This window comes from Pelodiscus sinensis, chromosome 1, assembly GCF_052426305.1.
Source record: "Pelodiscus sinensis isolate ZL-2025 chromosome 1, ASM5242630v1, whole genome shotgun sequence".
NCBI classification, from domain to species: Eukaryota; Metazoa; Chordata; order Testudines; family Trionychidae; genus Pelodiscus; species Pelodiscus sinensis.
In genome coordinates this window covers 94,161,952-94,175,635 of record NC_143052.1, presented here as the reverse complement: position 1 = coordinate 94,175,635, position 13,684 = coordinate 94,161,952, and the positions used below count along the sequence as shown (strand labels likewise).

At 48.7% G+C, this 13,684-nt stretch overlaps 1 protein-coding gene across 1 annotated transcript in view; it reads left to right on the top strand.

Annotated features, from left to right (window-relative positions):
• The first annotated feature begins 7,737 nt into the window (after positions 1 to 7,737).
• Positions 7,738 to 13,684, top strand: part of MICALL1 (MICAL like 1) — a 29,645-nt gene continuing 23,698 nt past the window's right edge. Inside the window, exon 1 of the mRNA XM_025182550.3 lies at positions 7,738 to 8,376. Coding sequence (XP_025038335.3) covers positions 8,231 to 8,376 — 146 coding nt within the window. The 5' untranslated portion in view covers positions 7,738 to 8,230. The remainder of the gene's footprint in view (positions 8,377 to 13,684) is intronic.

Below are 13,684 nucleotides of genomic sequence, written 5' to 3'. Positions count from 1 at the left end.
CTCTGTGCCTTGTAGCCGTGCAGAGCCCGGCTGGAGTGCTGCAGGGCGGGGTGTGCTCGGGCTTGGCAGGTGCCAGAACTGCAGCAGGCGGCTGCATGCGGTGCTATTTTTAGTACTGCAGGCGGCCCCCGCTCCAGCTGGAATCAAGCAGCAAATAGGGGGGCGTTCCAGCCGGGGAAGCCTTACCAGAAGGGGCCTTGTGTGGCTGTCACATGACTCCTGCTGGAGCTGGGCAGCCCATGGGGACCTGGACCGTGGAACTAAAAATAGAATCACGGGTGGCCTCTGTTCGAGTCCCAACACACAGTCCCTTTCTGGGAGCCGTTGGGGCCAGGCTAATATACTAAAAATAGTACCATTGCCCCGCCACTGGCCCCCACAAACTGCTTTCCATGTCAAAGGTAAAATGTGAGGGAAGGGGCAGGGGGAGAACTAAAGTTGGAAGTAGGCATTAGAGAGAAAGGGTCTTGGGCTGAAAGGAGTGGGGGCAGGGCAGGAGAAGAAAGGGGAAGGTATCAAGGGCCAGGGTAGAGGAGAGACAAATGCCAGGGTGTCAGAAGAGACAATGAGGAAAGGTAGGAGAGGAGGGAAGGTGTCAGTGGGGGTGGAAGAAGGTAGGGGACAGGGTGCTGCTGGGAGAGGGGAGCAGTGGATGCCAGGAGATGAGGGGTTGAAAGGAGGGGTGGGCGTGAGGAAGATGGGATGGAGCAAGTCATGTGTTAGGGCACAGAGAGGCGTGAGGGGAACTGGGGCAGAGGGTGGGCACCAGGGAGAAGGAGGGCAAGGGCAGTGAGGGCAGGTGCTGGTTTGAAGCACCAGGAAGTGTAGGGGTAAGGGAAGGTGCATGTGCCAGGGGTAATGTGGGGGTGAAGCAGAAGGGTAGACACATGGAGGGGTGGGACTGGCAACAGGACAGAGGAGAGAGGCAGGGCAGGTGGGTAGAGGGAGGTGTTAGGAGAGGGGATGGGGAGAGAGAGCTACAGATGATCAGAGTGGGGCTAGAGGAAGAGTGGATACAGGGGGAAGAAAGGTCCCCAAAGGGCTGAGGGGAGTGAGATGGGCAGGAGTCAGGACAGCAGAGGAGGATGAGAGTAGGGGGGGCAGCAGGCACCAGGGGGGTAGATGGGGTGAGGGAAGGGTAGGAGACATGGCATCAGAGTGAAAAGGGAGAGGTTTATAAGATATTTATTAACTCAGGTGCCACAGTGGTATACATCTGAACAAGCGCACATGAACTCAATACTGGTGCACAAGACAAAATTCACTCCTCATGAGAGGAAAATCTTGAGGGGACACTTCCCCCAGCCTCTCCTCCTGAGTTAATGCAATGCAAGTTGGGTTAATACAATTGCAGAATAGTAGCATATGGGGTGGGGGAGTTCTGTGGGAGCCAAACCCATCCCTATTGGTTGGAGTTCTTAGATGAGTCCCATGACACCCTTTACTTCAGTTTGTGTCCATCTTGACCCTGGGAGTACTCTTAAGGGTACGTCTAGACTACATGCCTCTGTCGCCAGAGGCATGTAGATTAGGCTACCAGACATAGGAAATTGAAGATGCGATTTAAATAATCGCCGCTTCATTTACATTTACGTGGCTGCCGCGCTGAGCTGACAAACAGCTGATCAGCTGTTTGTCTGCTCAGCGCGGCAGCCATGTAAACTTAAATGAAGCGGCGATTATTTAAATCGCCGCTTCATTTTCCTATGTCTGGTAGCCTAATCTACATGCCTCTGGCGACAGAGGTATGTAGTCTAGACGTACCCTAAGGGTGGGACTGCATGGCAGGGGGTGTGGCTAATGTGTCCCCAAGTTTGTTTCAGTATGGGTACCATAGGCAGGGGCTACTAGTCATGTGGCCTGGGGCTGGAGGAGTTTATATATCTAATTGATCATCCATTCTCTCGCCTATGCTCCTATCTGCAATTTAAACAGCCAATGACTGTTTTTTTTGCTGGTTTGAGGTAAAAGGGCCTGATGACTTACTAAGAGGGTGGTGTGTGTGTGTTGTGTGGTGTTTTTTTTTTTTTTTTTTTTTTTTTTTTTTTTTTTTTTAAAGGAAGTGGATTCTGTTTGTTTTTACCTCAGGAATGTTAAGTCTGTTCTGATTGGATTTGGGTTTTCTGGAGACTCAGCTGGTGGTCTTGCAGACAGCATGGTATATGAGATCCTCTTTCCCACACATTCACTGGGGTCTGGGGAAATGTTTTGCCAATACCAATTGATAGAGAAGGAAATTTAAAGTAAATCTATGTTTTGACCTGTGCTAATTTCTCTAGTTCTCCAGTCACCAGCTCCTCCCCAAGGCTAGCCAAGATTTGCATATCTGATAGTTCTGCTTTTAAAAAAAAAAAAAAATCTTGGGCATTACTTGAATAGGCTAATGAAGCAAAAAAGAGCCAGCCCTATTTTTTTCTGCTTGCAGACAATCTTTAAATAGTTTGAATGAAGCAACAGGTGCAAGGGAAGGACCTTTGGGTGAAGAGAAAGCATGTGCCATATGAACAATTGTTAGTACCCATTCCTGTCTAAGAGGGTCTTTGCAATCAGCTGTTGGTTATTTAACATACTATTTTCTGTTTAGTGTTCTGCAAGAATTAGATTTCATTTTTTCCCCTTATTTGACCGATGGGTGTGTCTAATACAAGGCACTGTCCAAACATAAAATATATTTCCTACCCCCCAAAGAGGTCAGACTCTGAGAAAACAGGCAACCTGGCAAGAGTGGAAGGGGAGAGGGCATCAATCATTTGTACTGATCTTCCTCCTAGCTGCTATTAGTTGGCATTTTCTTGTAGATATCACACTACAAGTGGGTCTTGAGGGATTCAAAGAGGAGATGGTATAGCCCTCATGCCCCAGTATAGGGAGGGTGTACGAATGCATCTGCTGGCTGTGGGAAAGAGCCAGATGCAGGTACATGAGGCTGGCATTGCTGGACCATGGAACATCTGCCACTAGTAGCAGAGTAAGTAATTATGGCAGTGCACAGTGCCCCTTCTGTGACCATTTGTGCAGAGCATCCAACACTAACATCTTTCTCAAAATGGGCTGAGGTAGAACTGTGGAGTTACTGAGCTACTCTTATTTTTCCAAAAAGTGTAGTGGGAATCTCAATTTCCCTTGGGCCAGCAGCCAACTTCAGTGGACAGCAGCATATTTGTTTCACCATCTCTTCTGCAGAGAGACATCCACCACGGCAGTACCTCTGTTTAGAGTAGCAAACAAATGCAATACCCGTTTTCTGTAAAGCAAGAACTGCCAGTGGCACCCCGCCTACTCCTAATCTGTCACTGGTATGTTAGGATTATAGACACTCTAATTGTACATGTGCTCTTAAACCTTAAATAATTAGTCATATGCATTGTTTTCAGATAGTCAAATATGCCACTTCCTCAGCTTGCATCTGTCAAAAGATTTGCTCATGATGCACATAATGTATCTGTTACTCACTTGCAACCAGTGTGACTGGTTCTGTGCCCTCAGAGAGGAGGCTGCAAAAGGTTAAATGATGGGGGCTGGCTTTGTGGAAACAAGCCAAAGGAACTGCAGTCCTAGCATAACGTGGAAAGATGGACTCAGCCAGACATGGTGCCTGGCACTGTCTGAAACTGGAGAAATGCAGGGCATTCAGCAGCAGAGTCAAACTGTTGGAATGTCACTAATGCTGTTCTGGAAGCGAAGGGGGAGATGGCTTTGTTATAATCCCTACCTTCAGCCTCATTTGACTCTAGCCCACGGTGGCAGTACTGGCCAAAAATCAATAGGCCATCAGCACAGGATCACAGACGGAATACTGGGATAGATCAGTGTTTCTCAACCAGTGGTACGAATACCCTTAGGGGTACTCGAAAGAAGACTGGGGAGGTACATCAACACCACTGAAATTTGGAGAAAATGGAATTTTTGTTTTAAGTTTTACAGCACTTTATTATTTTTGTATTTTTTACACCCAAAAATCGCCCACCCGGCTATGATTAAGTTGTTTAAACAAATGTGTTGCAATGGTAGAAAAAAATGTGTCTGAAAAGTGTAAAAGGTCCTGGGGGTACTTATAATTTTTTTTAAAGTGGTACTTTATTTAAAAAAAAAAAAAAAGTCGAGAAACACTGGGCTAGATGGACCTTTGGCCTGACCCAGCATGGTTGTTTTTATGTTCATTTTTGGCTAATTTATTATTTGCCAAAAAGAACTGGGCAGACTCCATAGAGCTCAGGAACAAGGACTGCAGGCAATTGCTCTGCTTCTCAGCAGTAATAACTGCCTGCAGCAAGAGGTGTCTCAAACTTCACCACCTTCCGCTCCAAGTGTGGAGTCCTCTTTTTTTGATCTGACGTTTACCAATCTAAATATATAATACAGTGTATGTATGCATTTAAAATATCTTCACACCATTTCCTCTTGAGTTGCGGACAAGAGACAGGAAGAGCCATATTTACAAGCTATTAGTCATGTTGCTTAATGCACTACTGGAAGATGTTCATATACCACAGTGATGAAGGCTGTACTAGAGCCAGGACAGAACATCAGGAATCACTTACTAACAGTGTGGTCTATTACACTGTGGAATAGCATCACCAGAAAAGCAAAGGAAGCTTCACTATTTGGTAACATAAAAGGCTTTGGAGAGTTTACTTCAGTTAACTACCTTGCTGGGCTGTGTGGGGGTGATGGAGATGATGTGGTCCAATATGCAGCCCTATGCTCTGAGTATCCCTAGTCTCTGTTTGCCATGCCAGAAACTGGGTGTGGACTACAGGGGAGGGATCATGTGATAATTGCCTGTTCTGTTCATTCCCTCTGAAGTACCTAGCACTGGTGGAAAGTCAGGATACTAGGTAGATGGACCATTGACCTGATCCAGTATGGCTGTTCTTATGTTTATTCCCATCTCGTACTACTTGGCTATGTCTACACTCGCAGCTTCTTGTGCAAGTATGGCCGTTCTTGCGCAAGAACCCGCAGAGCGTCCACACTGCCTGCCTGCTCTTGCGCAAGGAAATTTACAGTACGGCGTGGTATGAGAGAGCTTCTTGCGCAAGAGCTATGCTCTTTTTTTATCAGGTGTAAGCCCTCTTGCGTAGGAGCTCTTGTGCAAGAGGGCAGTGTGGACACTCAGCAGGGATTTCTTGCACAAGAAAGCCCTATGGCTAAAATGGCCATCAGACCTTTCTTACGCAAGAGAACGTCCACGCTGCCATGGGTGCTCTTGTGCAAAAGCACAGCTTGCACATGGCAGTGTGGACCTTTTCTTGTGCAAGACTTCTTGCACAAGAACTCTTGCGCAAGATGTTCTTGCGCAAGAAGACGCCAGTGTAGACATAGCCGTTGAATGCTGTGGATTAGACAAAATGACAAAAAGCTCATAGCTCCTCATTCCTGAGATTGGTGTGGGCTATACTGAAGGGTTAAGACAGTATAGAGGATGGCCAAGCAACAAAATACTCCTCCTAGCCCCAAAGACTTAAACTGTCTGTCCTCTCACGTTGATGTTTTGAAGGTCAGGAGCCATGTTTAAAGTTTGTTTGGGATCTGTTGGCATTGCTTTGAGGCTGTGTCTACATTGGTATGATCTTGCGCAAATACTCTTTAACGCAAGAGTTCTTGCATTAAAGTATTTGTGCAAGAGAGTGTCTACACTGGCATGTGCCTTTGCGCAAGAGATGTGCTTTTGTGCAAGAGCATCCGTGCCAGTGTAGACGCTCTCTTATGCAAGAAAGCTCAGATGGCCATTTTAGCCATCAGGCTTTCTTGCACAAGAAATTCATGTTGCCTGTCTACACTGGCCTCTTGCGCAAGAACAGTTGCGCAAGAGGGCTTATTCCTGAGTGGGAGCGTCATAGTTCTTGCACAAGAAGCACTGATTTAACACATTAGAACGTCAGTGTTCTTGCGCAAGGACTCCCCGCCAGTGTAGACAGGAAGCATGTTTTTGTGCAAAAGTGGCCACTTTGTCACAAGATCATGCCAATGTAGACACAGCCTGAGTCTGAGGGTTGCATGGCATTCCTTTGATAGAATCCCCAGGCACCTAAAACATCTACCCCAGTCCATGATTGCAAATAAGTTCTGAAACCTCATTGCAGGATCCATAAATTGTCTCCACCAAAGGTAGGGGGTATCCTATACAGTGTGCAGAGGTAGGAATATTACACCTATTCTGTCGTAAGATTTTCCATTGTCAGTCAATGAGTATCCAAGACACCCTATTGGAACTCAGGAGACCTGAGGATGCATTGCCAGCTCTGCCGTTGATCTGCACTGTGACTGTAGGTAAGTCACATCATTTCTCTGAGCCTCCATTTCCCCATCTGTAAAACAGAAATTACAATACTCCTCCCCCAACATTTGAAAGCACTTCACAAAGGAGGGTAAGTACTACAAAAAACCAACCTACTATTAAACTCTGCCCCAAGTACTTTGTTCACATCCTGCCTGTAGCGTATGGGCAATGAAATATTTTCAGCACACCAGAAAGCAGTGGAGGAAGTGCACAGAGCAGGCGCCAATAGATTGCAAAAGGAATTGTGGCTTGCAGTGGTATGCTTTATTAATACTAGGTTGAGAGCAAACCATGCTCAATCAGGACATTCCATTCTGAGGTAGCAAATGCCTAGAGAACTGGAAGAACAGGCCCGAAGCATGGAGGAGGCAGGGCTGGTAGTTGTCTAGGGCAGCAAAATGTTTAATAGCTGGCTGGCTGCAGTCCAGTAAGACTGTGGGAGTTCAGGAGAGTTAGTAGTTTGCTTATGGCAGCAGAATGACTCAGGCTCTGTAGATGTGGGGGAAAGGAGAGACATACTGTATATCCTAGATTTCCAAGCTACCCATTCTCCTCTCCCTCCTTCGGCTCCAAATGCACCACAATATCCCTGTTGTTTAGACAGGGTGCCTGTTACGCACAATCCTGCTGTTCTCTCCAGCTGCCTGCGGGAAGGAGCTCAAATTAGGCCATCCATGCCAGACTACTGACTTTGGATGCAAGGTATTGCCTATTTTTCTCCACTGGACTAGTAAGGAGGAAGGGAGAGGGATCTCCAAAACAGCACCAACAAAACACATGCCCTATCACACCCAGTCTGAGTCATACCCTGCTCCGGTCTCTGATTTGGTTGCAGGGTTTCCCCATACTAGACATACATCTCCCCTGCTATCAGATGCCCTCATGTGTGGTTTTAAGTGAGACTGTAAACGCCCTGTGACCGTGACTTTACTGTGTGGTAAGCACCTTGCACCCCATCTGGGGCTGTATACACAATGTAAATAAAATATCCTTATCCGTAACCTGCAGAAGCCTTTCAAACTATGACCGTGAGAGTGTAACTTCATAACTCTGCTAAACACTATCCAATCCGTGGACTGACTGAACAGACACAGTGTATTTAGGATTTATTACAATTTGAAAGCACTAGCCTCCCCTTTTTTCCCCTAGGCCTGTGAGAGGTGTTAGTGGACACCCTACCCTGAATGGTTTCTCACTAGGGCTCACTATTTAACGTCGTTCCACGTGGCTGGGACTAGCTTTCCCAGCCCTCAAGAGCGCCCTACAGGTCCAAAGCGTCCCTCTCTCACCAACAAAAGAGGGGCCAATAAAAGCTATTACCTCGCCCACCTTGTGGCTCTCGTTATTCCTAGTGTCAGACGCGCTGAACCCCGCCGTGGCATCTCCATGCGCTAGCTAATACCAGGCAGGGAGCCCCCGTGGCACATACCCTACCTCCCTGGCCGTGCGCGCTGCGAGACTACGGGCGGGCCCAGTCACGGTACCTGCCCTGGGCCAGCTGGACACGAGGCAGCGGGTGGCAATGCGGGCCACTCCTCCTTGCCCCCGGGCACGCCGAGCGCCCATGCGCTGCTCCAGGGCCCCTGACCCGTGCCTGGCTGGGGCCCTCCCCGCCGCGGCTCGGGCTGGGGAAGAGCCGAGCCGGGCTGGGCGGAGGAGCGGCGGGGACAGGTCTGAGCAGAGCCCGGCGCGGGGAGGGAGGCGCAGCCGGCGCCCGCAGGGGTAGGAGGGAGCAGCGAGCCGCGGCGGGGCACGGAGCGCAGCGGAGCCCCGAGATCCCCGCCCTGCAGGCGGAGCCCCCTGCCCGCTGGGGCAGCGCGCCGGGGACAGGAGCCCGCAGGCCGCTGCCGGAACCCGCCCAGGCTCGGGCCGGAGAGCGCGGAGCCCGGCCCGCCTCCCCATGCGGCTCCCCCCGGCGGCGGCGGCCTGAGCCCCGGATCCGCCCCGATGTCGGGTCCCCGAGGCGCCCTGCAGGCCTGGTGCCGCCGCCAGTGCGAGGGCTACCCCGGCGTGGAGATCCGCGACCTCAGCAGCTCCTTCCGCGACGGCCTGGCCTTCTGCGCCATCCTGCACCGGCACCGGCCCGACCTGCTGTGAGTACCAGGCCTGGCCGCGCCGGGCTCGCCTCAGCCCCCACCCGGCCACCGCCGGGGCCGCTCGGGGACTCCGCCCCGGCTCCTTCACGGGGGGCGGAGGCCACACCGGGAGCCTAGGGGACTGGGGGGGACCCTGGGAAACGCCCTGGGACAGCGCGCCCAGCTCCTTGGGACAGAGGGAGAGACGCCGGGAGCCCGTCCTCATGCCCGCGCTGTAGGGAGGTGCCCCCGAGACCCAGAGTGTAGGGGAGGGAGCCGTGGTGCATCCCTGGGATATAGGAAAGGCGAGGCCACGCGCCTGGGAGCTGGTGCAAGGAGCTCTGGGACCCCTCCTGCCCGTAAAGGGCGTTAAGAAAGTGGGTTTGTTTGTCCTGGGATTTAAGGAGACTGAAGGGCAGCGGGAGACTTTAGGTGGGGAGAATAACTAACGAGGAGTGAGGTGGGGTGCTGGGCGACCGGCTCCTGGGCGCACCTCAATCATTTCCTAGGCTGTAAGGGGGGGTTCTTTCACACTTACTGCGTCCGACCAACCCCATCCCTTGGAATTTAATAGTAACTACACGTTACATGTGACTAGGAACTCTGAGACATGGATCTGAAAACACTTTATCATCCTTATGAATTAAGCTTCAGAGTCTCCCTTAATTATTACTCTGGCTTTGCTGAGGCACAGAGAGATTATTTGACTTGCCCACATTATTCCGTTTGTGGCAGAGTTTGGGAACAGAACCCAGAATTTTTTTGTTCCCAGTCCCCCTGCTAATCATGAGACAAATCACTCTCACATTTGAAAAAAATAAATAGTGAAGGAAAAGTGAGGCTTCAGGAAGGTGCCATAATGCCTTTCTCTGGAACCGTCTCTATCAAATTGTAGAGCAGGGTGTGGAATCTTTTTTGGGTCAGGGGCCACTGACCCACAGAAAAATCAGTAAAGTGCTGCACACAAGTGAGAAGAAAAGCCCAATCTCACTAGTGTGGGCTCCCCAATGCTGGGAGGAGCCCTTAGCCTTAGGGACTGGATCCAGGCAAGCTGGGAGCTGCATCCAGTCCCCAAAGTCTTAGAGGATCGTCTATGGCATTTTTGCATTTATTTTGAAATTTTCCAGAACTGTCTCAGTCAATAAGATTCTTCCTTTAAAAACTTCCAACAGTAGTTTTTAAATGTAGCATATATGGAGCAAAGCACTGGAGAATATGATGTAGGGAACAGTCCTGCACTGGTCACAAATGATAGCCGGACAAAAGTTACCTAATGGGGGGAGGGACAGCTCAGTAGTTTGAGCATTGGCCTGCTAAACCCGGCGTTGTGAGGCTATTTAGGGATTTGGGGCAAAAATTGTCAGGGATGGTACTTGGTCCTGCTGTGAAGGCAGGGGACTGGATTCAATGACCTTCAAGGTCCCTTCCAGTTCTAGGAGATAGGCAATCTCCATTTATTTAAAATTTAAATTTAATTTAGGTGTCCTTTGTAGGTTATTGTGATTCTGTATATTTCAGTGGAAGAGGGTTGTGTTCTGTTTCAGCTTCTTCGTGACCTAATTAAATGCCAGGGAGTAGGGCATACTACTTCAGCAGGGGACTTTTTGATCTTGGGCTAGGGGAAGCTGAACTAGTACAATGCTGTGCTGAATGACAGAAATTAATTAAGAGGACAGAGGAAAATAGCCACTAGGGCTTCCTACCGTGCTAACAGCTTGGAATTTAGTATCCTCTGCACTCCTTTCGCAGAGGGCTCTTGGGTAGAGGGGGGTGGATTAAGAGACAGGTTAATGAGAGGGATGGAAACAGGTGAGTTTGGGAGTGGGCTTGCTGGGGGTGATGATCTTCTCCCAGAGAAACCATATAGGCAGGTGAGATGATTCCTCCTCCTCCCCCCGTAAGCTGCATGCTGTGTACACCTGTCTGTTACAGTCTTTGCTGTGACTAGTGAACTGATGCTCTCCCCTTGTGGTTAGTACATACAGTTCTTCTCACTGTAGACAAGTGTCTGAAATCTGACATATGGCTCTCCATGTTCCTTCTATAACCAAAGCACTTATCTTACCACCCCAGCTGAGGTTGCTTCCCACAATAGGCCAGGAATGTTAACTTGTTTATTTTTGTGAACGTGTAACAGCTGACTTTTTTAGTGGCTACACTTTTACATGCAGGGGGGACAGGTGAGAGCCAGTGTTTTGATAGAGAGGCAGCAGCGTGGTGGGGCACATGGCTCTGCAGGTGCTGGCACACACATGAGCCAGCTTGATACAGAGGCAGCAAGGGGTGTGTGTGTGCCTGTAACTGTTAGGATTATCAGTTAATCATGTCCCAACAAAGATTGGTACCCAATCAGTGTTCCCTCTAATTTTTTCCATTCATGTGCAGAATAAAATTTGTTATGTGCACCAAGGCATGTGAGAATGTGCACTCCTGGTAGAAACATATGCTGCTAGTTGTGGGCACTTTGCTAATCAGCTGGGCGGCATGTGAATCTTTCCTGGGTGGCTACCCAAGCACACAGCTAACAGAGAACACTGTATGCAATTAATAGGAGAAACTGTTTTAATTTTAATGCAGCTGAGGAGCTGCTGCACCCATCCTATTACAGAATGGGCATGTATAGTTAGGAGAAGGTGCTATCTGAACAGAGACCAGCCCTATTGCCTGCATATTTCAGGAGTCAGCTGCACAATGCTCAGAAAACTAAAGAGGCAAACTAAAACAGGGACAAGCATCAGAGGGGTTGCTGTGTTCGTTTGTACCCAACAAGGAGTCCTGTAGCACCTTAAGGACTAAAATTTATTTGGGCATAAGATGTTGGGGGCAAAAGTGGTGCTGATGAAGAGGGTTTTTGCCCACTAAAGCTTATGCCCAAATAAATGTGTTGGTTTTTAAGGTGCCGCAGGGACGAGCAGCAATTCTTACCGTGGTCTGTGCGCGTGTGTTTGGTGTGGGTTTTTTTTTTTTTTTAATCTCAGCTATTGGGGGGCTCAAAAGCAAACCAACTGGGCCAGCATGAAAGTGGGAAACAGTAGGGTTTTGGGTAGCACTGCTAAATCATCAGAAGGTTTCTCATTAAATGGAATTACTATCCCTCTTAAGTATCAGCGAGCTCAAATCTGTTGCCTGGCAGATGTCCTAACTAAGAGCATCTCAGTTAACTGGAGTGAATGGTATTGTAAAGACAAGCCTAGGACCTTACAAGGACATAGCGTGTTAAGGAAGGATTTTTCAAGGGGTAGCCAATGGGCATGCCATCTCAGCTGATTTAAGCCACTTCACCATGTCCTGATTTGGAAACTCAATAATATGGAGCAATAAATCTCTCCGACAGCTGAGAAAAAGCATTCCCCCTGTTCTTTTAAATTGTATTTATAAAGCACCTTCAATCTTTTAGTAATAGGATCTGGCTAGTAATTGTAAATAGCCTTCTGCTGCATGGGCTTCCAGCGTGATGGGCCATTCCAGCTGCTTTCCTTCAACTGTGCTGCTGCACATGCCGATTGCAATAGTATGAACCCAAGAGACCCTGACGTTTTGCCTACACATGCATTCATGTGCTCTCATGTTCCAGCTCCATCAGGGTGTGAAACAGCATATCCATGCAGGTGCTGTGCTCAGGTGGATGGCACTCAGTCATGGAACTCACTCCTTTGTAATAATACTCCGCCAGCTCTCTGCTCCTCAGGATTTCTTCTCGGTTTGTGTCTATCTCTCTATCCAGTCTATGTAAAACCCCATGGCTATCTATTATCTCTGGACGCTCTTGCTGCATGAGTGTTCAGCCCAAAACAGCTGCTGTGGCAGCAGGTGACATTTACTTGTATTGATAAGTTCTTGTTTGAGAAGAGGGGTGTGATACCTTTTCATGACATTGTGGAGAGACCATACCCCGTCTCTTACCATTGTTGAAATTAAAGCTACTTCCGCTCTTGTTCCACGCTTGAACTCTCCTCAATCCACTCATACCGGCCCCATTCATTTGAAATTGTGCAGATGGAATTTTAATGCTGGGCATAAATACACTATCCTGGAAAGCTTCAGGCAAATGGGCCCAGGCTTTTGGAAGCTCTGAGTGTCTAAAAAAAGTAGTGAGAGCTGCAAGTGCTTAGCCACTCTGCAATTTGGCCTAAGGTAGCTCAAGTTGGGAACCCAAACTCAGTGGCCACTGTTAAAATAGGAACCTGAGCAATTTGCTCCTGGGTACTGTCGTAGATGGGGTTGGGCACAGGAGTGGCAGTCTGGAGATGTGGCTTCTAATCCTGCCTTTGACTCCCACTGGCTTTGTGACCTTGGGGAAGTTGCTCAATTTCTCTGTGCCTTTTCCCTCCATCGGTAAAATGGCAGCAAAGGAAGCAGTTTTGTGGCAGAGTTCTGGACTGAGATTCAGGAGAGGTAGGTTCAATTTGTGGCTTTGCCAGAGACTGTGTGTGACCTTGGGCAAGGCACTTAACTCCCCCCCCCCCACCCCATCTGTAAGACTGGACTATAATATATCCAGGCATATTTCACATGGGGGCTGGGAGGATTAATTAGCTGATGCTTAGACTATGTTTTGAAAATCTAAAGCACAAAATGGGTACGTCTAGACTACATGCCTCTGTCGCCAGAGGCATGTAGATTAGGCTACCAGACATAGGAAAATGAAACGGCGATTTAAATAATCGCCGCTTCATTTAAATTTACATGGCTGCCGCGCTGAGCCCACAAACAGCTGATCAGCTGTTTGTCGGCTCAGCGCGATAGTCTGGACACGCGGGTGTCGACATCAAGGTAAGCCTCCTGGGATGAGGTTTACCTGGGTGGTCGACAAATACCTTTGGTGTTGACACCCGCGCGTCCAGACTACAGCGCTGAGCCGACAAACAGCTGATCAGCTGTTTGTCGGCTCAGCGCGGCAGCCATGTAAATTTAAATGAAGCGGCGATTATTTAAATCGCCGTTTCATTTTCCTATGTCTGGTAGCCTAATCTACATGCCTCTGGCGACAGAGGCATGTAGTCTAGACGTACCCTATAAGTACAGTAGACTTCCGATAACCCGGGACCTATGGGACTTAGGTGGTGCTGGAATATCAGATATCCCGGACTAGCAGGAGGTACTATAAGCAGGTTATATATATACTGTATACATTATATACTGTATATAAAGTGTTCTTAACCCTTTTTATTGTACATACTGTATACAGTATACTGTAATGTTTTAGTTTTTTTTAAGCCTTTTTTACCCTTTTTGCTCAGTTCAGCTGCTGCCGCTGTTACCTTGTGACTCATTTTTTGCCGAAGCTCACTCACTAGGCTCTTGCCATTTTGATGCCAGACTATCA